This window comes from Leucoraja erinacea, chromosome 7 (genome assembly GCF_028641065.1).
Source record: "Leucoraja erinacea ecotype New England chromosome 7, Leri_hhj_1, whole genome shotgun sequence".
NCBI lineage: Eukaryota > Metazoa > Chordata > Chondrichthyes > Rajiformes > Rajidae > Leucoraja > Leucoraja erinaceus.
In genome coordinates, this window is record NC_073383.1 from 54,289,243 (window position 1) to 54,316,091 (window position 26,849).

General features: G+C 42.0%; 2 protein-coding genes across 6 annotated transcripts in view; one reads left to right on the forward strand and one right to left on the reverse strand.

The window, feature by feature from the left end:
• The window catches only part of actr3 (actin related protein 3), a 42,282-nt gene extending 25,760 nt beyond the window's left edge, over positions 1 to 16,522 (reverse strand). Inside the window, exons 1-2 of the mRNA XM_055638603.1 lie at positions 16,318 to 16,522; positions 3,876 to 3,931 (exon numbers count right to left, since the gene is read on the reverse strand). Coding sequence (XP_055494578.1) covers positions 3,876 to 3,931; positions 16,318 to 16,361 — 100 coding nt within the window. The 5' untranslated portion in view covers positions 16,362 to 16,522. The remainder of the gene's footprint in view (positions 1 to 3,875; positions 3,932 to 16,317) is intronic.
• Positions 16,523 to 16,661: 139 nt separating this feature from the next.
• LOC129699023 (solute carrier family 35 member F5-like) overlaps positions 16,662 to 26,849 on the forward strand; it is a 122,242-nt gene continuing 112,054 nt past the window's right edge. For 2 of the 5 annotated variants that reach the window (XM_055638594.1, XM_055638597.1), the window contains exon 1: positions 16,662 to 16,726. In XM_055638594.1, coding sequence (XP_055494569.1) covers positions 16,677 to 16,726 — 50 coding nt within the window. In that variant the 5' untranslated portion in view covers positions 16,662 to 16,676. Of the gene's footprint in view, positions 16,727 to 16,769; positions 16,984 to 26,849 lie in introns of those variants that run through there. The other 3 variants (XM_055638596.1, XM_055638600.1, XM_055638599.1) reach the window with 3 other exon arrangements.

The window sequence follows — 26,849 nt, forward strand, 5'->3', positions numbered from 1 at the left end:
CCCCTCCCAACCCGTATCCTGCATTCTCTCCCCTACTATAATCCGTCTGAAGAGTCCCGCCCAAAATGTCACCTATGCATGCTCTCCAAAGATGCTGTCTGACCCGCTGAGTTACGCCAAAACAGTATCTATTTTAATTTACGCTGGTTACATCGCAGGACTGCATGTAAGAAGTGACTGCTAGTCACATAAACACTTTTTCTGGTTTTAACTCCACTTTGCAAAATGTTCATTGTATTAAGCTATGAAAACAAAAGTTTTGCTACATTTCCCCCCAAAAACTAATCTTAAGCCCTGATATAAGATATGCAGAAATATAGTAATTGCCCAATCCACCAAGAGTACCGAACTTGCCACCATCGAAGAGATCTATATTGGAAATATTGTCTCAAGAAGGCAAAGGTCCACATGCTCTCTTCTCACCATCATCGGCAAGGTGCTACAGGAACCCAAGATCCATTATCTGCAAGGCAAGGTTCTTCATATCAACATCAGGCCTTTGAAACACCTTACATATCCTGAACCACATCGCTACCTCAGCACCGAACGACTGAGGACTTTGCATAACTATGCTTGCTCTACATCCAGTCTTGAAACTTCTTGTTGAAGGAACTTCAAGCTTAGCTGCAATTCCCACTGTCTCCTTCTGTACAATAGCTAATCCCAGAATGATGTCCAGAGCCAGCACATCCTTCCTCAGATATGGTGCCGAAAAGCATTTTGTTTGTGTTGAATAAGAACATGTTACATGCATAACCTCAGACTGATTAGCTTTCAGTAATAAAGCACAACTGGAAGAGGGCAAGTACCTAAGAGGAGTAAATATTTCTGAGAAGGGCAGAAACATTGGTGAAAAATGTCAAGCTTTATTTATTGAGACATGGAATGTATAGTTCCTCTGAGACGTGCACGGCAGAATATCAAACACCTATGAAAAGGAAAAAGTCATGGAAAAAATGTAATATTTAATATTATTTGCTTATGGCATTTTGTTTGTGTTGAATAAGAACATGTTACATGCATAACCTCAGACTGATTAGCTTTCAGTAATAAAGCACAACTGGAAGAGGGCAAGTACCTAAGAGGAGTAAATATTTCTGAGAAGGGCAGAAACATTGGTGAAAAATGTCAAGCTTTATTTATTGAGACATGGAATGTATAGTTCCTCTGAGACGTGCACGGCAGAATATCAAACACCTATGAAAAGGAAAAAGTCATGGAAAAAATGTAATATTTAATATTATTTGCTTATGACATTTCTGGTTCCCAAACTTAATAATCATCGATTTTCTGACTGTGGTGATGTCTAGGGAAAAATCACTCGTTTACTTACAAAAATGGTTATTAGAGCATTCATGACATGCATCTAAGTGCCCTAAATACATTTAAGATTTTTATTGTCTGATGTCTGGAAACATGATATTTGCATAAAAGACCAATTAGACCAAGCGCGCATATAAACCTCCTTCTCCAGCAATATCAAATGCTCAGCAATGAGCAACATTAAGAAAAATACACTATATAAAATAACTTGAGCTTCCAAAGGATATGTGAAGAGGTTGTGTGAAGAAATACTTTAGGCCAGTTTGTTATTAGCTTTTACTATCTATCTCGGTGAGCACTTAATACTTCATTGAAATGTACGCGCTTCTTGGAACACTCTCCAGAATAGACAATGGAAGGCTTTTATGACAATTTTATCACTTTGCCACTTCCTTTCCAGATGTCCAAATTCAGTGGAAACAGCAAAATTACAGTTCATATGAAGCTTGTGTACTAGACTGAAGCCTAAATTTCCATTGCACAGGAAGCAGTTTTCTTCAACTGAAATAGCTGCAGCAAAAAGGAAATGCTGTGGCTGTGATAAATCAATGACCGAGTACATTCGTGGACTGCTTGAGAATGGTTGCAGAGCTGCGGCAAATCTCTTCACAGGCCGTTAGGGCGTTTGTACATGAATCAGTTTTAGTGTATTAAAAGCAATCTTTAAGTTAGCAATGTTACAAAATTTTGAGATTTAAAAAATCAAGTCTGCAATTTATCCCATCAGATAAAGCATAACAATAAGTTTAATTTGACACCAAATTCACTTTCATATCTCAAGTATTAAAAAAGTTATGACCATTTTCATACTCGGAAATTAGCATCTTGTTCCCTATTGATTTTCAATGGACATTACAAAAAAGCTGTGATCTTGGATAGTCAAACGCCCATTTCTTAAGGAAAGATTAACATTTTTAAATAGCCTAAGTGTCCAAAGATTATTCACAAATAATTCACAATATAACATGATTTTTATATCTAATTTACATTAATTTATAGGCCAAATGGAAGGAATTTAGTGTTCAATTGCTGTAAATAAATGCCCATTTAAATCGGCTTTCTAGTGGGTTCATGTGGAACGCGCTGGTTTAGAACGTTGACATAGCGCTGGATAAGTGCCCTCAAATGCCGAGAAAAATACTGCGGGATATAAAAAGCCCAAAATGAACCACTCGCTATAGATAACTTGATATATAGGGTTATATATATGCCCCATTTAATGTAAAAATAAGGTACATACCTTTAATTGTTTGTTTTATAAAACCCTGGGGCTGCGAGAGGTTGCGGAATCAGAGAGTAATTTTAAAACTATTATAACTATATTATCGAGGCCTATAAAACTAATAATACCTTTTGCGACCGGGTCTTGCAGCGATTTTTCGTTAATGATTTACTAGGCTGAACATGTGCGATTAGTACAGCCTAGTAAAAATCGCGTTTAAAACCCGCCCCCTCCAAACAGCGCCAAAATCGCCGACATGGCTGAGGGCAGATTCCTAATGACGATTCAGGTAGGTTTTGTAACATACCTATTTAAGTTGAAATTGCTGGCCAAATAATATTCTGCTCAAGCCTTGTTTTGTGTAGTATTTCCATCAAAGATCGTGGAGCTCTATGATCTTTGATTTCCATTAGGCGCAATAATTTCGATAGAATTTGTACTTGTAAGAACTTTACAGGATCATTGAAAAAGTGGAGCTTCAACCCTTTCAAAGAGCTGAAACAATGGGCTGCAAGGACAATGGGATAAGATCAACCTCCAATTATTTGATTAGAGTTGTACAATATTGTGTGATAGCGCAATTTACTACAAGGGACCGAGAGTAATTATACTTGGTACATCTGCACACCATCCCCTAAAACTAAAGAAATAATTTTACAATCAGGTATATTACTCAAAATAAGCTTAAGATTGAATAACTGGCAAATCATATATTCTTCAGCCTCTGGATAGGGACCAGCTGTTCCAAATATTTTGACGAAAAGCCTGGACATTATAGAAATGCAATATTCCCAATACTAGCTAAACCATTATGCTTTCCACAAAAATCATTAATACCAAGCCAGTTCATTGTATGACTTGCACAAGAGCACCATCATTTTGCAAAGTCAATTTTTTTCTTAAACATTCAATTGTGGCCTTTTACAATGAAGAAAACCATCAATTGCATTCATTACATAGACATTTAATTTGAAGGAGTGACTGGAGGATAGTACACATAACATGGCTATAACATGTAGTTTTGCATCAAATCCATATTGCATCCATATTTGTTTTCCAAAAATCACATTGTTTTAGTTTTCCAAATAATCACATAATTTTAAGTGAAATCAAATACTCTGTGGAGACAATTTACACTGATTATCTGATGGGCATAACGCACTTTGTGTTTACCTATAAAATAAATGCTGCCAAAGTACTTATGTTTACCATTAGGACTAGAATATAGATATTCATTCAAAGATTCATCTTAAAATCCCTATGAACATCTCAGGCACTAAGCTTAATTTTGCATCAATATTTACTCATTCCACTGATACGCCATACTTACATGATGGAATGATGAACTGCGGTTCTGTATTTCCAGCATACCCAAGCTTTGTGTAGCTGTAAGATGAAAGCAGTTACTTGTTTCAGAAACCACTTAAAATTCATAGTAATAACAGTGAAATTAAGCCATCCCTGCTCATTTTCTAATCAAAGTTACATAAATATTCTCAGAGTGTCGCCTTAGCAACCACAGTTCCCCACTGCATAAATTTCCCTGTTCCATTTTTCTCTTTTTCATGCACAATGCTGTGCAGCGCAGCTGCGCTTCACAAGTTTCAGAGGCACCAAAGCAGCAACCAGCCAATATCTTTATACTAAAATATTTGTGGAGATATGCCCGATTGAATCCAGTTAACCGGAACTAATTCAGATGGGGTTTATATAACCCTAGGTAGAACAATGTTTTTTGATGGGGAGGCAGGGAGGAAGTAGACAGTAGTGGGGAAAATGTTGCTTAATGTGTCAAAATCAACACCAGGATGTGGAATTTTCAACATAAGAGCACATAAGAGTAAATATTTTGCTCCTTCACCTCCAGTAACCAAAAACATGTGAGAGAGACTCTAGTGCACATTAGTTTTCTATACTGCATATCCAAGAAAGGTTAGAGTTGCACCATACAGAAACAGTCCTCCTGCTTACCATATCCAAACTGGCATCAAGTATGTATTTTGTTTACCTATATATTTATATCAACGGGACAATAGTGGAAAGGGTCAAAGAATGTGAATTCCTGGGTGTGCACATTTCCAAAGAGCTTTCCTGGTCCCAGCACACTGATGCAATTATAAAGAAGGCACATCAGCGCCTCTACTTCCTGAGAAGATTACGGAGACTCGGTATGATAAGGAGGACTCTCTAACTTCTACAGGTGCACCGTAGAGAGCATGCTGACTGGCTGTATCATGGCCTGGTCCGGCAATTTGAACGTCCAGGAGCGGAAAAGACTGCAGAACGTTGTAGCCACTGTCCAGTCCATCACCGGCTCTGACCTCCCCACCATCGAAAGGATCTATCGCAGTCGTTGCCTCAAAAAGGCTGCCAACATCATCAAAGGCCTACACCATCCTGGTCACACACTCAGGAAGATGGTACGGGAGGAGCCTGAAATCTGTAACATCCAGGTTCAGGAACAGCTACTTCCCCACAGCCATCAGGCTATTAAACACAACATCAAATAAGCTCAGAACATAACAGTCTATTATTATTATTATTGCACTATATCTGTCTATTTATTGTGTACAGTTTATAATGGTCTACAGTTTATAGACACACTGAATGTTTATCTTCCATTTTTGTATTATGTTTACGTATTCTCATGTGCTGCAGCAAGTAAGAATTTTATTGCCCTATCTGGGACACATGATAATAAAACTCTTGACACTTGTCTTGATGTCTCATTTACCAACATTCAGTCCAGAGCATTCAATGCTTTGGCCATTCAATTTCGTTTCTGGCTACAAAAACTCATCTGCCTCCACCAGTCAAGCAGAATGTGCCAGATTCCAATTCCTTGAGACACAGAAGCAGAATTGGGCCATTCTGCCCATCACCATTTGATCATAGCTGATCTACCTTCTCCACACAACCCCATTTGCCTGCCTTCTCCCAGTAACATTTGACCCCCCCTTACTAATCAAGAATCTATCAATCTCTGCATTAAAAATACTTAATGACTTGGCCTCCACAGCAATCTGTGATAATGAAGTCAACAGATTCACCACCCGCTGGCTAAAGAAGCTCCTCGTCATCTTCTTTTTAAAGGTATGTCCTTTTATTCTGAAGTTCTCTATGACCTAGACTCTCTAACTACTGAAAACATTCTCTTCACATCCACTCTATCATTATTCAGAGGTTTAAATTAGATCCCCCTCATCCTTCTAAACTTCATCAAGTACAGGCCCAAGGACTTCAAATATTTATCATACATTCACCCAATTATCCCCAGGTTCATTCTGATCAAACTCCTCTGGACCCTCTCCAAAGGCAGCACATCGTTCCTCAGAAAAGGGGTCTGAAACTGCTCACAATATTCCAAATGTGGCTTGACCAGCACCATATAAATCCTCTTTGTTACATCCTTTATTTTATATTCTAGTCCTCTTGAAATGAACAGTAATATTGCATTTGCCTTTCTTACTACCGACTCAACCTACACTCTTAACACTTCGGGAATCCTGTACCATCTGCACCATCCGGCAGAAGGACTTGGTGCACCCAGCTTTGAGTGCACCTTGTCCATTCGCATCTCAGATTTCTGAATACACTCCCCATTTAGAAAATAGCCTGCACCTCTAGTCCCTCTACCAATGTAGAAGGCTGTACACTTTGCTATGCAGTGTTCCATTTGCCACTTCTTTGCCCACTCTCCCAACTTGAATTATCTATGTGCTACGATATTCAGGAATCTGTGGACACACACTGAGACCTAATAATTAATATCAATATTTATTTGTCAGTTAAATAATCATAGAGCTGTTTGATTACATATAATGCATATTTGATCAGTCACAAAACAGGTCACTATGAATTAAATTTCAAACTTTATTGAAATAAAGCATGACAATTCATGGTTTTTCAGAGAATTATAAATGAAGAGATACAGCCCCTATTGAAAGCACCAACTGAGAAAGCAGTCAGACCTACTTTAAACTTTAATTTCAATTTGTGTGAATTAATTAGGTCATTTATAATCACAGGTAATAGCTCATTTTGGAAGTTCTAATGGGTGTCTTCCTATACTTTATTTGCTTATAATTCAATTTTGGGCAATGGGCACTGCAAGGAAGGCCAATGTTTATTGAGCAACCTTGTTGAACTGCTGCAATCCTCATAAATCACTTGTCTAACAACTCAGACTTTAGGTCGTCCACATGCAGAGAGAGGACTGTCATTTTTCTGAGGATTTGCAAAACATAATTATACATTGATCAATCGGCAAAATATCCTCACTTCTGGCATTAGAACAAAAAACAGGTCAATTATGCAAAAATATGGTACGGCCCAGGACTACGCATTGGAGCGTTCTTAAAAAAAAGTGTGGCCATAGCAAATAAATCGATCAAAGTTGACACTCACTACCACTGTTGACAGCACCTTCCAACACATTGTTGATCATTGAGAACTAGTTCTGCAGCACAGCCCTCAAGTACTACATCCAGAATTGTGTCTGATCCAATACCCTTTGATGTAATGCTCATGTGGACCAAATTGGCTGAATCCTCTCAGGAAGAATCAGGGATGCATTATGCACTTGGCATTTCTGTCTGAAAATGGCTATGAATATTTTAGCCTAGTTTTCAGCGCACACTACCTGTACCTCAGAAAAGAGGAAGGAGCTCTCTTGCTGGTTTAGCTGGTTGATCACCCACCCAACTCGACTCTTGGTCCTATCTGCTGCCTGCAAGAACATTGAAAACATTCAACTCTATTATATGCTGTCCAGCATGTATATAGTACTGTGATACAGTTTCATCAGATCGGTACCTCATTCTCTGGTGTATCCTTCTGCACTCATTGAACTAAGGTTGAGGTAATGGCACAGGTTAACAGTAGATGATAGCTAATAGTAACTGCAAACCTTAAGTTATCAAAAAGTGGGGCACAAACTATAACTGAACTCCCAGGAATCTCTTCAGGCCTTAAGGTACAATGGAACACAAATGCAGGACTGAGCAGCCATTGGCATTATAATTCCAAACCATATATTGAAGGTTAAATAAGTGGGTATTTTAGTCCCATACCCTTTTAGTTTTGTGGATGGGAAGCAAAGCTAAACTGTGTGGGAAAGAAGGGTCTCGACCTGAAACATCACCCATTCCTTCTCTCCAGAGATGCTGCCTGTCCTGTTTAGCATTTTGTGTCTACCTTTGAGTAAAACTAAACAACTGATTTCTCTTTCCTTCTAAGGATACCAACAGAATTTAAAGTAATTAAGGGCACACATTAAAACATTATGACCAATGCATATGCTGACTGATGTTAGCACTTGGAAAATATCCCACATTTAATTCCAAATGCAATTACATTTGCAAAACCCAGATTCCATTCACCTTCAAGTTTCAATTCACAAACTTTAAAGTTACATTTAGCCTTTAAAGATGTCAGATTTAAAATATTTGACTCCACAAATAGATTAAGAATACAAATGTAGCATTCTCCACAAGCATTTAGCTGTATAAACACAGAAATTGTTTAGGAATAAGGCAAATTGGTTGCATCACCAAAATATCATAGATTAGCCATGCAAAAGAATTAACACCCTTTATCAATACAATTAAATCAATAAAAAGGTACCTTCCCTTTCTTTAAGCCAGGATAAGTAATGAAAGCACTTAGTTTAACTAGGTACAAGTAACTGAATTCCTCCCTACAGAAAAACAGAATAAAACTTGCCTGGATTATTAGCCAAAATACCTAACCTGTCAGGGCAAGTTCTGGTATCTGGAATGATGATACAGTACAAAAACAGAAACATCAACATTATTTTATCCTTGCTAAGGCCATATCGGTGGACATAGTAAATTCATACTTATTCTGTGACCATTGAACAATAATGGCCTCATTCTTCAGTTCATCTTGCTAATTAATTTATGGTCTAATCAGGAACTTTTGCTTGATGCCTATAACATTTTTTTCTTGTACAAATATTGAATGCTCGTTTATATAATGTTCAATGCAATAGAATATTTGAAGTACTTCACAAATATATTAAGATAATAAGACAAACTAAAAAAGACCCACATTACACATATATTAGAGAAGATGATAAAAAAAACTCAGAAAGGCTTTAAAGAAGTGACTTCCAAGAAGCATCTTAAAGGAAGAACAAAATAAATGTGCACACTAAATTTCAGAATGCCGGAACAAGAGCAAATCAATTGAAATCAGGGGTTAAGGTTCAAGATTCCAGAACTGAAGGGGCACTGATATTCATTGGGTTGCACAACATTGTCGTAATGATTTCTAAGCAGTGGGTTGGGGAATGTGAAGATCATGGCTGGATTTGAAAACATCAATGAGAAATTTTAAGTCACATAATTTTTCAACCGGGAACCAACCTAACTGAACAAGCACCAAGAAAATGATATTCTGGAAAAAGCATGTTTTGTTACACGCTGGGTAAGTGGTCCGATCATTTTGAGACAGTGAATGGTCAAAAATAGAGCTGGACCCATCTTAATTAGTTTAGTTTTGAGATCCAGCGCGGAAGCAGGTCCTTCGGCCCTCAGGATCTGCACCGATCAGCGATCCCCGCATATTAACATTAACCTACATCCACTAATGACATTTTTTACATTTACCAAGCCAATCCACCTACAAACCTGCACGTCTTTGCAGTGTGGGAGGAAACCGAAGATCTCACAAGAAACCCCACGCAGGTCATGCGGAGAACATACAAATTCCATATGGACAGCACCCATAGTCGGGATTGAACCCGAGTCTCCGGCGCTACATTCGCTGTAAGGCAGTAACTCTACCGCTGTTCCACCGAGCCGCCCTGTGTTAGATTTGTTGCCAATGAACAGATGGGAAAGAGGAGTGTCAATCTAGATCTTTAAGGTCAAAGGCAAGGTCAATGCAAAAAAATCAACCTAAGCCATTGCCGGTGTTCCACAGCAGACAGGTGAGGAAGTCAAAGGTACACAAAAAAGCTGGAGAAACTCAGCGGGTGCAGCAGCATCTATGGAGCGAAGGAAATAGGCAACGTTTCGGGCCAAAACTCTTCTTCAGGTGAGGAAGTCATTTGTAAAGAGCCATTTCAAAATATTGCACTAAATTGCAAAGCTAATGCCTCCTGTAATATTAGACCCACGATAAATTACAAATACAAGTGCCATTTTGGGCAAAAACGAATGAATTATTTTTTTAGTATAACGCTCCGCATGGAATTGATTTTGGAAACAGCTTTACAGGTTTACAAACCAATTAATGCTTAACCCTTTCTTCAAAGCTCAAGAGTCAAGTCAAGTCAAGAGTCAATTTAATTGTCATTTGGACCCCTGGAGGTCCAAACGAAATGCCGTTTCTGCAGCCATACATTACACACAAATAGACCCCAGACACAACATAATTACATTTAACATAAACATCCATCACATAGCTGTGATGGAAGGCCAAATAAATTATCTCTCCACTGCACTCTCCCCCCCCCGATGTCAGAGTCAAAGTCATAGCCCCCGGCTGGCGATGGCGATTGTCCCGCGGCCATTGAAGCCACGCCGGGTGGTGCGAGGTCGCACACCGGGTCTTGGTGTTAGAGCCCCCGGTGTGCGCTCGCAAAGTCCGCGGCCATTCCAGCTGCGCGGGGCAGTGGTGTCAGGCCCCGCTCCAGGAGCTCTTCGACCCCGCAACTCGGGCGGGAGAAGTCGCCGTTGCAGGAGCCCTGAGAAGCGGTCTCTCTCCAGGGGCTCCCGGCGCCGTCGTCCACAGACCCGCAGCAGCAGCCTCCGACTCTCCGGTAGCAGCAGCAGCAGCAGCGGCAGCAGCAGCGCTCCTCCCCCGCTCCGGACTCGGCCAGCTCCGCGGTGGCAACGGTGAGTCGATACCTGAGTCCCCGGCTTCTTCCTGTTGGAGGCCACTCCTCGTTGCCGCCTCAACGACACCTGAGACCCGACGAGAAAAGGTCGGGTCTCCAGTGCAGGGAGAGATTCAAAAAGTGCCCCCCCACACACACTTCCCCAACATAAAATCTACATAAAAAACACAGACAAAAAATAATAAAAACGCGGACAGGCTGCAGAGGCCGCTGCTGGCCAGAGCCGCGCCGCTTACCGAAAGCTAAAGTCATCTCTATACAATGAATCTACTCAAATTAAGAAAACATTCGGAAATTTTGGTCATTCAATGAGTGACAAACTCATGTGCAGATTGGAGAGCGGCAAAGAATTTCTCCTCCAGAAGATTCCAGTAGTGGATAACATTTAACAAATGTTAACGACCGATGGTCGGCATGAACTTGGTGGGCAGAAGGGCCTGTTTCCATGCTGTATCTTTCAATGAATTCAATTCAAGATTAAACTAGAAAGTCAAAGTGTGAAGAGTGGGCCATCAATATTATTGTTTCAAAAAAAGTGAACACAAAGCCAACATATTGCCCAGAAATGTACTAAAAAAGGAACTGCAAATGCTGGTTTACACCAGATAGACAAAATGCTGGAGTAACTCAGGTAGCATGTCTGGAGAAAATAAATAGGTGATGCTTTGGGTTGGGACCCTTCTTCAGACTGATTTATTGTATCACTTCACATTATCAGACATCAGTCTGAAGAAAGGCCCCAACCTGAAATGCGACCTATCCATTTTCTCCAGAGATGCTGCCAGATCCGCTGAGGTACTCCAGCATTTTGTGTCTATATTGCCCCCAAATTCAGGACCACGTTAAAGCTTCACCGAAATGTCAATTAGAAAATGGATGAAAAAATGATTTAAGTGTGTTTGTGCCTATTCTCAAACACAATATTCATAGAATTCTAGTGCTAAAGGATTACTCCATAGAACACAAATTTTAATTGGGATCTTTGACAGTTTAAGGATTTAATTGTACCTCCATGATTGTCTTGCTTTTGAATAATATATTGTGGAATTGAAGGATACCCCATGCCTGAAAATTACTGGAGCTCATTTTCCTTGTGCTTAAACTGTATAAACAGAACCAAAAGAACAGAACAGAATTATAGACCACGTTTCGGGCCAAAACCCTTCTTCAGACTGATAGGGGGTGGCGGTGAGAAGGAAGGAAAAAGGAGGAGGAGGAGCCTGAGGGCTGAGTGATGGGAGGAGACAGCCCTCGGGCTGAGGAGACAGCAAGCCCTTGCTGTCTCCTCCCCTTCCTCAGCCCTCGGGCTGTCTCCTCCAATCCCTCAGCCCTCGGACTCCTCCTCCTCCTTTTTCCTTCCTTCTCCCCGCCACCCCCTATCAGTCTGAAGAATGGTTTCGGCCCGAAACGTTGCCTATTTCCTTCGCTCCATAGATGCTGCTGCACCCGCTGAGTTTCTCCAGCATTTTTGTGTACCTTCGATTTTCCAGCATCTGCAGTTCCTTCTTGAAGAATTATAGACCAGTTAGCCTCAGTGGTGGGGAAGATGATGGAGTTGATTATGAAAAATGCAATCGTGGCGCATTTGGATAGCAGTAACAGGATCGGTCCAAGTCAACATGAATTTACGAAGGGGAAATCATGCTGAACAAATCTTCTGGAATTTTTTGATTAAGCAGCAAGAAAAATGGACAAGGGAGAGCCAGTGGATGTAATGTACCTGGACTTTCAGAAAGCCCTTGATAAGGTCCCACACAGGAGGTTAGTGGGCAAAATTAGAGTACATGGTAATGGAGGTAGGGTATTGACATGGATAAAAATTTGGTTGGCCGACAGGAAACAAAGAGTAGGGATTAATGGGTCCCTTTCAGAATGGTAGGCAGTAACTAATGGGGTGCCGCAAGGCTCGGTGCTGGGACCACAGCTATTTCCAATATACATTCATATTTAGATGAAGGGATTAAAAGTAACATTAGCAAATTTGCAGATGATACAAAGCTGGGTGGCAGTATGAACTGTGAAGAGGATCCTATGAGAATGCAGGGTGACTTGGACAGGTTGGGTGAGTGGGCAGATGCAATATAATGTGGATAAACGTGAGGTTATCCACTTTGATGGCAAGAACGGGAAGGCAGATTATAATCTGAATTGTGTGAGGTTAGGAAAAGGGGATGTACAACTAGACCTGGGTGTCCTAGTACATCAGTCACTCAAATTAAGCATGCAGGTACAACAGGCAGTGAAGAATGCTAATGGCATGTTGGCCTTCATAATGAAAAGAGTTGAGTATAGGAGCAAAGAGTTCCTTCTGCAGTTGTACAGGGCCCTGGTGAGACCACATCTGGAGTATTGTGTGCAGTTTTGGTCTCCTAAGTTGAAGGACATTCTTGCTATTGAGGGTGTGCTGCGTAGGTTCACGAGGTTAATATCCGGGGTGGTGGGACTGTCATATGATGAAAGAATGGAGCGACTGACCTTGTATTCACTGGAATTTAGAAGGATGAGAGGGTATCTTATAGAAACATATAAAATTATTAAGGGAAGGGACATGCTAGATTCAGGAAACATGTTCCCAATGTTCAAGAAGGAACTGCAGATGCTGGAAAATCGAAAGTACACAAAAATGCAGGAGAAACTCAGCGGGTGCAGCAGCATCTATGGAGCGAAAGAAACAGGCGACGTTTCGGGCCCAGTCTGAAGAAGGGTTTCGGCCTGAAACGTTGCCTATTTCCTTCGCTCCATAGATGCTGCTGCACCCGCTGAGTTTCTCCAACATTTTTGTGTACCTTCGATTTTCCAGCATCTGCAGATCCTTCTTGAACATTGGGAACATGTTTCCTGAATCTAGCATGTCCCTTCCCTTAATAATTTTATATGTTTCCTCCAGCATTTTTGTGTACCTAACATGTTCCCAATGTTGGGAGTCCAGAACCAGGGGCCACTGTTTAAGAATAAGGCGAGGCCATTTAGAACTGAGATAAGGAAAAACATTGTCACACAGTTTTGAATTTGTGGAATTCTCTGCCTCAGAAAGCAGCGGAGGCCGATTCACTGGATGCATTCAAAAGAGAGTTAGATAGAGCTCTTAGGGCTAGGGGAATCAAGGGGTATGGGGAGAAGGCTGGAACGGGGTACTGATTGTGGATGATCAGCCATGAACACATTGAATGGCGGCGCTGGCTCGAAGGGCCAAATGGCCTACTCCTGCACCTATTGTCTATGTATCTATGTAATCTCATTAATAAAAGAAAACAAAGCATAAAGATGAGTTCTTCATATGTATTATTTATTGACCGGTCATTTAATATGTACAGACTAGACAGGCATACATCTAGGTCTTGCAGGAGATGGTTTAACTTTTGAACAAAAATATACTCTTTTGTGTTGTAATTGTGTTTTTATATGCGCTGAGATCCAAAAATAAATATTGCATTCTTTTCATACAAATGTATCTATATGGATCTCTTGTGACAATATTAATTAATGGAAGAATGGGTCAGTCTTCTCATGAGACAAATTTTCATTAAGCATTCTTCCGTTTTATTCCCAACGTATCAATTATTCTTATTGAGAGCAAGCTAGAAAGATAGACATATTAGCTATTGGACTTAAATATGACTGTAAACTAGAAAGATCACATATGTTGTAAAATACAAAATAAAATACTTATGACCAGAGAGAACATAAACGCAGGTCAACTCACCCCTTTAAGATTGCTGTGCCATTCACAAATTTAAATCTCATCCAATCTTCACCTTAACACCACGTTCCTATTTTCTCCCTAGACATAGTCATCTAGTCATAGATATCTCATAAGAAATCCACCGAACATCCATTCTGTCAATTCTTCTGATAATCTTGCAAGTTCAGCACTCATTCCCCTATATTCCAACGGGTGCAGGCCCAAATTGCATATCCTCCAACCCAGGAATCAACAGATAATTATTTTTGCACAGCTTCCAATGCAAATTGAGACTTACTTCAAACTGGAGCCAAATGTCACCGATGACATGAAACTAATGACATCAAAACCTTAATTTTACACTCCATGGTCCTAGCAAAAACATAAGGCCAACATTCTTGTAATCCAGGAAATTGTTTCATGGACTAGAACCACCAGAACCTTATGTACCACAAAACATTGTAGTAAATTATATTTAAACAATTTGCTTTTCCATTCTTCCTTTCAAAGGATGAATCACCTTTTTTTCCCACATTATACTCCTCCTGCCAACTTCTTGCCTCCTCACTTAACCATCCCTAAACCATTTTAAGTTACCTCTCCTCGTCATAACTCTTTTAGCTAATTTAATTCCAGTACACACGGTCCGTTCTGAGTTATTATCATTGCTGTTTTGTCACCTTTCTCCATTTTGAAATCAAGGATTCATTCCTTCCTCCCTCTTCACCATAACTCCTTCCCCTTCCCCTCAAGTTCAATGTTATGTTTTCAAATGAATCATCAATTAGACATGAAGAACACTTCGGCAATTTAATAATATGAAAAACTGGTAACTATTTTGCATCAAACCATCCTCATAGTCTCTTAGAATTAAATTATCTATTAGAATTGCAATAACCTATTCTTACTGGAAACGTAAATCTCTAAAATATCTTATGAGCTACCGCCCACCCCTAAACCAGTCTACAATTGCCTTCTTAATGCTGTCTTGTATAAAATAGGATCTAGGGATTCAAATCGGTAATCTGAAGGAAAATACATGTTATTCCTTGCTTATATTTCACAAAAACATGTACTTCGGTGAAAAAATGGGCAGTAACTCCACACTAGATTACAGAAAAGGGCTAATTGTGTCTACCTATTGCAGATCCAACTTTTACAATGATGTTTATATGACAGAGCCGTATGCAAACAATTCATTAAAGTTAGGACCACCACAAAATAAACAGTAAGGAAACTGATATACCCATTAGCAATGTATTTTGCCTACACATCTAGCTTATCTGCCAAGGGAAATACACAAATATGCTTGGATATCCAAAAGCCAGACACTTGTAAACACAGAAAATTCAAAATATTGCAGTATACAATGCGATAATCGACATTAACATTTATTTTGTTAAAAGGTGCTGCTATTTCTGCGTCCTGACACCCAGAGCTAGATTGCGTTTCGAATGGCTCGCAAAAGTTAGTTTAACGACCATTTCCATTGCCTAAAGACTGCCCGGTTTATCACATTTAAAATAGTACATGTATGAGACATCTTCAGAGCTTGAAAGACACGAAAGACATAGTTTGAGCCTGCAGAATCAGCTGTAAAACATTTTTACAAAGAAACACCCTTATAAGGAAATTATGCACGAAAGGAGGAAGCAGCTTTGAAACGAGGAAGTTCCTTCGCGCTTGCTCACTTGTGGCCTTTTTAAATTATGGCTACTCACCGTAGAATTATTTTTAGGCCAAAAAATGACAAGTGTCAATGCCGCGCCCGACATAGAAGGACGCGGAAAAAACGAGGTACTGTTAAGGTTCCATCCAAAAAAAAAACGCCGAGGCAATTCACCTGAGGCTTGGAGGTACAACGGCCCTAGCGGAAGGGCGGAAACCTGCTCCGTTACAACCTATTCTCACTTGAGACACTCAACGTCCACGGTTCCCTGTTGATGCCGCCAGTCAAACCTTCCCCTGCGGCTACAGTGTTTGACACATTTCTCCGGCGTGCCAAACACCGCCCTGGTACCATTTTATTCTGCATTTCAGGTCTCGCTGAAGAGAGGTCGCGGATGGATGGTTTACCATGCTGATGAATTGCCGTGGACTTCTCCCCGCCCCGACTCGGGATCACACCCTAGTTCACCGACGGTCCGCTCCCACCGGCCTTGCCACCGGTGGTGTGTCAAGGCTCCAACTTTCCTTCCCCCACTGCCCTCCCTGGTCACTCACCCTGTGCCACAATCCACGACACAAGCCGGTAATTTGCCTGCCATTTTTCGGGTAGTTTCGTGTCGAATCGGCACAATAAAACAAAAAAAAAAGGTTGCCGATACGCCAGGCGCTACCTGACCATGAAAAGGTAGAACCGTCAAGCACTCCGGGTCCGAGACACAACTACAACTTCCGCACTAGGACCAAAATGGCCGCCGTCTCCGGCAACTCATTTCCCCGTCAGACCGCAACCCCGCCCCACCGCTTGGGTCAACAATTGGTGCACACGCAGGGTAGCCGGCTTCCAGTTCCTACCAATCGCACATTAGTCATTCGCAAAATCTTTCCGCTTGAGCGGCCATTGCCAACGCCAATCAATGTTACATCATGGAATATTTGCACCCCTTGTGACTTGTCTACCTCACCCGTAAGTTGGCCTAACTCATGTGACTCAGAGCGAGCTTTGCTGCATTGCATCTCGGGAGCTGGAGTTTCACGTGTCGCGAAGTTGCTGCGTGTACTGACCGAGTGGACTACAATCGCCAGAACCCCGTGCGCGCACCATCCAGTCAGGTTCGATGATTTATGGTCACTGGTCAGGGACACTGAGGGGGGCGTTCTGTTTACAACATTTCGTCTCCTACTTGTCATCGTCAAGATGTGATATCCTTCACTTTTCTCTGCGTAAGTTTCATTGTGGTGCCGTTTGATGCATTAGCATGACGTTGTTTATTGATCGGTGTCGCGGGGGGTTTGTGGTTGCGATTCTTCCCACCGGGGCGGGAGGGAGAGGACGTGTTGGCAGTTGGGTCCAACCTACAGTTCCAGGGCAAATTGACACGTGTTGCTCGCTTTAGTTTCGGTGACTTGCATGGGCACACACGCAGCAGGAGTGGGAGTGGGCCAATCGGTCCCTCCGATTTGCTGTGCCATTCTATAAGATCATAACTGGTCTAATCTTGGCTTCAACATCCATTTTCTGTCCTCTTTTCAAACCCCATTGACTCCTTTGCAAGGTACATATCTGTCATTCTACACCTTCGTTGACTGTCCCACAGCTGTTTGAGAGAGAGATTCCAAAAAATCGCGATTTTCCTCCACATAGTTCCTCCACATCTTCATCTGAAATCCTCCGAAGTCATGTTTCCTAAATCTGGCTACTGCAATAGGAGGAATATTCTTTCAGTATCCCATTATGTTAATCCCGCTCAAAATATAATCTCTAAAGTTTCATTTGGGATAGGCCCAACCTGCTTTCTCATGTATCGACTTTTTCTTCCCAGGCATCAACCTGGTGAACCTCCTCTGCACTGCATCCAAACCTTCCTAAAATATGGAGAGCAATATTATCTCCAATAGTCCAGTCATCACTGCCTTTTAAAGCGGCATTAAACCTTACTTATATACTCAATTTTCCTTTTAATGTAAACATTTTAACCTTCCTAATTACCCATTGTAACTACATGCAAATATATACCAGATCCCTTTTCACAATTTTTGTAGTTTCACTCCATTTTGTGTTTTTTTGCATCCAAAGTGGATAATCCTGTATTTTTCCATATTATACTTCAATGCCAAACTTCTTGCTTATTCACATCCAATCACATCCCTTGGAATGGGTATGTTGTCATCATCACAGTTTGATAGCCAATCTATATTTGTATCATCAGCAAGTTTGGCTACAGCACACTCAGTGCCTTTATCCAAGTAATCAATAAAAATGATAAGTTGCTGAGGCCTCCGCACTGAGTTAAATACTACTTAAAGCACAAGGCATTGGGGGTTCAGTATTGATGTGGATAGAGAACTGGCTGGCAAACAGGAAGCAAAAAGAGTAGGAGTAAACGGGTCCTTTTCACAATGGCAGGCAGTGACTAGTGGGGGTACCGCAAGGCTCAGTGCTGGGACCCCAGCTATTTACAATATATATTAATGATCTGGATGAGGGAATTGAAGGGAATATCTCCAAGTTCGCAGATGACACTAAGCTGGGGGGCAGTGTTAGCTGTGAGGAGGATGCTAGGAGACTGCAAGGTGACTTGGATAGGCTGGGTGAGTGGGCAAATGTTTGGCAGATGCAGTATAATGTGGATAAATGTGAGGTTATCCATTTTGGTGGCAAAAACGGGAAAGCAGACTTATCTAAATGGTGGCCGATTGGGAAAGGGGGAGATGCAGCGAGACCTGGGTGTCATGGTACACCAGTCATTGAAGGTAGGCATGCAGGTGCAGCAGGCAGTAAAGAAAGCGAATGGTATCTTAGCTTTCATTGCAAAAGGATTTGAGTATAGGAGCAGGGAGGTTCTACTGCAGTTGTACAGGGTCTTGGTGAGACCACACCTGGAGTATTGCGTACAGTTTTGGTCTCCAAATCTGAGGAAGGACATTATTGCCATAGAGGGAGTGCAGAGACGGTTCACCAGACTGATTCCTGGGATGTCAGGACTGTCTTATGAAGAAAGACTGGATAGACTTGGTTTATACTTTGTAGATTTGGGAGGAACAACAGCAGCAACAGATTAGCAAGAGATACCACTGATTGGCTCTAGCCCAAGTGTGAGGAGAGGGGTGAAAACAGTTGAAAACTGAGGAATTGGCTGTGTAAATTGGTAAATCAGGCAATTTATCAGTCAATTTAAGCAGGACAGCTCTTTGCGAGCGGCAGTGAGTGAGCGGCCTAGTGAGGGAAGTGCCCTGTGAGAAAAGTGTGAGTCTTTGGCTTGAGAGTGCCCTGTGAGAAAAGTGTGAGTCTTTGGCTCGAGAGTGCCCTGTGAGAAAAGTGTGAGTCTTTGGCTCGAGAGTCTTCGGAGAGGAGGCTGAGGAGAGGAGACCACGCAATACGCTTGAGAGGGAGACGAAAGAAGGAGATGTCAGGCAAGCTGATTCCGTGCGATGCTTGCAGTATGTGGGAGGTTAAGGACACCGCTGGTGCCTGTGGCTGCTACAAATGCGAAAAATGCATCCAGGTAGAGCTCCTGAAGGGCCGTGTTGGGGAACTGGAGAAGCAAGTGGATGACCTCCGGTTCTTACGAGAAACGGAGTCGTTCCTCGACAAGTCCTACAGTACGATTGTTACACCTAAGGTACTGGAAGAGAGTAGGTGGGAGACAGTGAGAAAGGGAGGAAAGCATGGAATGCCAACGTCCCCGGGTGATGTACCTCTTGTAAACAGGTTCATCCGCTTAGAAGCTGTTGGGACAGAAGACGTGAGCGGTGGACTGGCCTGTGATGCGAATAGGGCTGTTGAGCCAAAACCAAAAAGGCCTAAGGCAGGCAAGGCCATTGTAGTGGGAGACTCCATCGTAAGAGGTACGGACAGGGGTTTCAGCGGCAACAGACGGGATGCGAGGATGGTGTGCTGCCTTCCCGGTGCCAGGATCCAGGATGTCACGGACAGAGTGCAGAAAATCCTCAAGGGCGAAGGTGAACATCCGGAAGTGATAGTGCATGTCGGCACAAACGATGTCGGAAAGAAGGGGATGAATATTCTGCAACGTGACTTTAGAGAGCTCGGAAAAATGTTGAAAAGCAGGACCTCCAGGGTTGTTATCTCCGGTTTGCTTCCAGTTCCCCGTGCTGGCGAGAGCAGGAACAGGGAGATACGGGACCTGAACGTGTGGCTGAGGATCTGGTGCACGGGGCAGGGATTTAGATTCTTAGATCACTGGGATCTGTTTTGGGGTAAGGGGGAACTGTACAAAAGGGACGGATTGCATCTTAACAGGTATGGGACCAGCATTCTGTCAGGCAGGTTTGCCACTGCTACACGGGTGGCTTTAAACTGAATAAGGGGGGTGGGGTGTTGAATGGGACAGTGGAGGATGGAGTTAAAGGGAAAGGGTTTCTTAAATGTGTGAGCGTAGAGACCGAAGGGTGTAAAATGAGGGTAGAAGAAATAGGTAGCAAGGTGAAAAGTAAAAGTGGCAGGCAGACAAAACCAGGGCAAAAATCAAAAAGGGCCACTTTTCAACATAATTGTGTAAGGGGTAAGAATGTTGTAAAAACAAGCCTGAAGGCTTTGTGTCTCAATGCAAGGAGCATTCGTAATAAGGTGGATGAGTTGAATGTGCAGATAGCTATTAATGACTATGATATAGTTGGGATCACGGAGACATGGCTCCAGGGTGACCAAGGCTGCGAGCTGAACATCCAGGGATATTCAATATTCAGGAGGGATAGACAGAAAGGAAAAGGAGGTGGGGTAGCGTTACTGATTAGAGAGGGGATTAATGCAATGGAAAGGAAGGACATTAGTTTGGAGGATGTGGAATCGGTATGGGTAGAGCTGCACAACACTAAGGGGCAGAAAACGCTGGTGGGTGTTGTGTACAGGCCACCTAACAGTAGTAGTGAAGTTGGAGATGGTATCAAACAGGAAATTAGAAATGCGTGCGACAAAGGCAAAACGGTTATAATGGGTGACTTCAATCTACATATAGATTGGGTGAATCAAATTGGCAGGGGTGCTGAGGAAGAGGATTTCTTGGAATGTATGCGGGATAGTTATCTAAATCAACATGTAGAGGAACCAACGAGAGAGCAGGCTATTTTAGACTGGGTATTGAGTAATGAGGAAGGGTTAGTTAGCAATCTTGTTGTACGTGCCCCCTTGGGCAAGAGTGACCATAATATGGTTGAGTTCTTCATTAGGATGGAGAGTGACATTGTTAATTCAGAAACAATGGTTCTGAACTTAAAGAAAGGTAACTTTGAGGGTATGAGATGTGAATTGGCCAAGATTGACTGGCAATTAATTCTAAAAGGGTTGACGGTGGATATGCAATGGAAGACATTTAAAGACTGCATGGATGAACTACAAAAATTGTTCATCCCAGTTTGGCAAAAGAATAAATCAGGGAAGGTAGTACATCCATGGATAACAAGGGAAATCAGGGATAGTATCAAAGCGAAGGATGATGCGTACAAATTAGCCAGAAAAAGCAGCATACCGGAGGACTGGGAGAAATTCAAAGACCAGCAGAGGAGGACAAAGGGCTTAATTAGGAAAGGAAAAATAGATTATGAAAGAAAACTGGCAGGGAACATAAAAACTGACTGCAAAAGTTTTTATAGATATGTGAAAAGAAAGAGATTAGTTAAAACAAATGTAGGTCCCTTGCAGTCAGAAACAGGGGAGTTGATCATGGGGAACAAGGATATGGCGGACCAATTGAATAACTACTTTGGTTCCGTCTTCACTAAGGAAGACATAAATAATTTGCCGGAAATAGCAGGGGACCGCGGGTCAAAGGAGTTGGAGGAATTGAGTGAAATCCAGGTTAGCCGGGAAGTGGTGTTGGGTAAATTGAATGGATTAAAGGCCGATGCCGAAATCCCCAGGGCCAGATAGGCTGCATCCCAGAGTACTTAAGGAAGTAGCTCCAGAAATAGTGGATGCATTAGTAATAATCTTTCAAAACTCTTTAGATTCTGGAGTAGTTCCTGAAGATTGGCGGGTAGCAAACGTAACCCCACTTTTTAAGAAGGGAGGGAGAGAGAAAATGGGGAATTACAGACCAGTTAGTCTAACATCGGTAGTGGGGAAACTGCTAGAGTCAGTTATTAAAGATGGGATAGCAGCACATTTGGAAAGTGGTGAAATCATTGGACAAAGTCAGCATGGATTTACGAAAGGTAAATCATGTCTGACGAATCTTATAGAATTTTTCGAGGTTGTAACTAGTAGCGTGGATAGGGGAGAACCAGTGGATGTGGTGTATCTGGACTTCCAGAAGGCTTTCGACAAGGTCCCACATAAAAAATTAGTATACAAACTTAAAGCACAAGGCATTGGGGGTTCAGTATTGATGTGGATAGAGAACTGGCTGGCAAACAGGAAGCAAAGAGTAGGAGTAAACGGGTCCTTTTCACAATGGCAGGCAGTGACTAGTGGGGTACCCCAAGGCTCAGTACTGGGACCCCAGCTATTTACAATATATATTAATGATCTGGATGAGGGAATTGAAGGCAATATCTCCAAGTTTGCGGATGACACTAAGCTGGGGGGCAGTGTTAGCTGTGAGGAGGATGCTAGGAGACTGCAGGGTGACTTGGATAGGCTGGGTGAGTGGGCAAATGTTTGGCAGATGCAGTATAATGTGGATAAATGTGAGGTTATCCATTTTGGTGGCAAAAACAGGAAAGCAGACTATTATCTAAATGGTGGCCGATTGGGAAAGGGGGAGATGCAGCGAGACCTGGGTGTCATGGTACACCAGTCATTGAAGGTAGGCATGCAGGTGCAGCAGGCAGTAAAGAAAGCGAATGGTATGTTAGCTTTCATTGCAAAAGGATTTGAGTATAGGAGCAGAGAGGTTCTACTGCAGTTGTACAGGGTCTTGGTGAGACCACACCTGGAGTATTGCGTACAGTTTTGGTCTCCAAATCTGAGGAAGGACATTATTGCCATAGAGGGAGTGCAGAGACGGTTCACCAGACTGATTCCTGGGATGTCAGGACTGTCTTATGAAGAAAGACTGGATAGACTTGGTTTATACTCTCTAGAATTTAGAAGATTGAGAGGGGATCTTATAGAAACTTCTTAATTCTTAAGGGGTTGGACAGGCTAGATGCAGGAAGATTGTTCCCGATGTTGGGGAAGTCCAGGACAAGGGGTCACAGCTTAAGGATAAGGGGGAAATCCTTTAAAACCGAGGTGAGAAGAACTTTTTTTCACACAGAGAGTGGTGAATCTCTGGAACTCTGCCACAGAGGGTAGTTGAGGCCAGTTCATTGGCTATATTTAAGAGGGAGTTAGATGTGGCCCTTGTGGCTAAGGGGATCAGGGGGTATGGAGAGAAGGCAGGTACGGGATACTGAGTTGGATGATCAGCCATGATCATATTGAATGGCGGTGCAGGCTCGAAGGGCCGAATGGCCTACTCCTGCACCTAATTTCTATGTTTCTAAGTTGCTGAGGCCTCCGCACTGAGTTAAATACTACTTGATTTTATTCTCTTCTCGTGGATTGGTATGCAATATTTTAACCAGGTGATTATTATTTTCCATTAATTGCATTTGTTATTTTAGAATTATTGGTGCAACTTTTAAATTATTGATGGTAACTGAAATGTATTGGCTATGAATTCAATGGCTGATGTCTCACGTGCATTGCACAAAACAACACAGAATTAATAAGAACCATGACTATCCATCAGCAAAATTCAACAATGCCACTCCTAACTCAATATCTAGTTATTTTAGGCTACATATCTTGAAAAAGATTATGCTGTAAATCTTGCTTTGTTACAAAATTATCCATTTGGTAGTGGCTAGTCTAATTTTGAAAATTGTGTAGTTTAGCATTGAAGCAGATTGCTGAGGCAGTGTCACAAGATGAGATACTCTATTTCGATAACACAATACACAGTACACAGTCTGTGCTCTCAAGTAAAACATTAAAATCCTACAGTTGTATTTTGAAGAAGATTAGGAGGGTTCTCCTTGTTTCCTGGCCAACATTTATCCCTCAAACTACAGCTAGTAATATGATCTGGTCATTCATTTGCTGTTTGTAGGACTCTGTTGTGTACACATTGGGAGCTGTTTTCTGCATTCAGGGCTCTCGCTTAACCTTTTTTTCTCCTGGTGCCAGACGGGCAACCTTGGCAGCTTTTTCGGTTCCCAAATGACAGTTTAGGTGGTCATTAGATGGCTTGCATGACGCGTGCGATAATGCGATCGGACGAAGTGCGTAGCTACCAGTCGGAATTATGCTCAATGAAGCATTCACATATTATTTCTGCTTCAAATAAAATCACAAACTAAACATATTCACCAATCAAGACATGATATATACCACAATGACATGCAGCAAAACTCTTTTTACACATTGCAATTAATTGCAATTTCTATTATTTCTTTCCACTTCCAAACAAAAATGTGGTTGGCATTGACCATGATAACATATGTGCTTGAGACTTACAACACCGGCATCATCAGTGTCTTGGCTGTCCCTGTCCATCGCCAAGTGCCGCCGCCAAAGGGGGAGGCAGTTGGGATCTCCTCGCCACCGCCTCCCCTCCTCCGCCAACCAACAGGAAGTTGCGGGGCCGAGTGGTGTAGATGCTTGCGTTCAGAACTGTTCAGAAGCCTGATAACCCAAGTGGAAGAAGCTGTTCCTGTCTGGTGTGTGCGATTTCAAGGTTTTGTATCTTCTGTCCGTTTGGAGCATCGATAAGAAACAAACATTTGATTGTATTGGCTGCTTTTCCAAGGGTAATCTGGTCTGTGTGATGGACTGAGCTATATCTGGGTTCATGTACAGGATACGGAGTTAGGTGATCAGCCATGATCATATTGAATGGCGGTGCAGGCTCGAAGGGCCGAATGGCCTACTCCTGCATCTATTTTCTATGTTTCTATCTAGATCTACATCTGGGTACATCTAAATGATGACTAGTTATTGGGAGAACACCCTCATATTTGAGTAATGTTCAAGGTTCATGTATATTTTTCAATAACTATGATAACTTTTATCCCATATTTTTCCATTGAAAACCTCTCTGATGATCCAGCAACAGAATGTGATCTTAGATTATGCGCCAACTATTTGCAAAGCCTGAAATTATATGTACATGAATGCAGGAATTGAATGTGATTAAACATGCCACTGAATTATCAAGCAATAAATCATATCCTATAATGTTCAGAGGAAGATTAATTTTCCATTCCCTTTGTTCAGTAAACACAGATGATATGAAAATAGAAAACAAAAGCTTAATCTTGGAATATTCTCATTCAGCTTTCACATTAAAGACATTTCCTTTAAGCACATTTAAGTTAGTTGATCCAAACATGTACTTCTTTTGACCAGAAAAAGTAAAACTTAAACCTGCAAGTTTAGCTTCCAGGAATTAATTTTTACCCTTTAACTGTATTTTAATATAAACTAGACCAAGTGCAGACCAGTTGGGTCTGCTCCCCCAACGCACCCGTCTCCTACCTTTAGCCCCCACGGGAGGCGTGCTGGTCAGAGAGGGAACGGGAGGGGGGGCAGAGAGGGAGTGGGAGTGGGCAGAGAGGGAGCTGGGTAGAGTTTGAGGGATGGGGAGGGGGGTGCGTCGTCACAGAGGAGGGATGGTCCCCGAATGCAATACTCCCTCGCACCAGGCAGGGCTCGAGTACAGGGGGGAGTGGTCGGGAGGGGTGATGTCACTCGCAGTGCAAGCAAGAGGATAGCCATTTTTTCCCCCTAAGTTTTTCAGATTTTTGAACATTTTCATTAATATCTCGAGAAATAATGAATGAAATTTTCAGATAAGGAGATTTTGGACTCCAGGGGGAAAATCTCTACCGGAATATGTAAAATGTTTACCATTAACGAGTCGCTTTTTCGAGAAGATGTGATTATACACAAACAAACACACACACACGAACAAACACATACACATCCAAGATCAGACTTTTAATAGTTATTAGACAAGTGCAGACCCATTTGGTCTGCTTCCCCAACTCAGCCGTCCCCTACCTGTAGGCCCAATGGGAGGCATGGGGGGCTGAGAGAGAGCGGGAGGTGGCAGAGAGGGAGCGGGAGGGGGGGCATAGACGGAGGGAGGTAGAGTTTGAGGGGTGGAGGGGCGCGCGTCGTCACAGGGGAGGGCTGGTTCCAGAACGCAATAGTCCCTCGCTCCAGGCAGGGCTCGAGTACGGGAGGGAGTGGTTGGCGGGGGGAGAATTCTTCAGATAAGGCGACTGGACTCCAGGGGGGAAATCTCGACCGGAATATGTAAACATTTTACCATTAGAGCGTCGTTTTTTCACGAAGATGTGATTATACACGAACAAACACACACGAACAACCACACACACCCACAAACAAACACGCACACACATTCACAATTAGACTTTTAATAGGGATATGATATGCTATGTATTTTATTCTGGATCATGTTTTCTTGTTTGAAAAAAGCTTGTTTAAACTAAGCAAGATTTTATATTTACTTTGCATCAAATAGTAATTACCTATGTTTGGTTTTTAAACCAGTAATTGTGCATGATTTTAGAAATGTTGGGAATCAATTACCAGTCAATACAGTTTCCCCAATTTTTCTTTCTGTTAAACTTTGCTTTAATTATCAGAAACCTGAAGTCTGTATCAAGTAGTTTCCAAACGTCAAAGTGTACCTTTTATTTAATAACAGCTTTAGCTATCACCATTTTAAAACAGTGGAGGTAGTGATTTTTATAATCTGCTAATGGGTCAATTACTTTTAGGTTGGCTTCTCAGTCTGTTGAAAAAAAGATGCAGTTGTAGAAGTAGGACAATCATTTCTTTGACAATATTTCATTCAGAAGGCTATCTAAGATTACAGTATGATCCAGATGAACTGGGGATGGGTGCCAAGGAATGTCAGATGGAATGTAATTCAGTCAAGGTGCTACATTTTAGCAGGTTAAACCATGACAGGACATGCATAATAAATGGCTGGGCCCTCAAAAGAGTGCTGTAGAATAGAGAAATCTCCTGGACCAAGCTCCTGAAAGTGGTGACTCAGGTAGACAGGGTGGTGAAGCATTGTGGCATGCCTGCCTTCATTATTTATTTTACT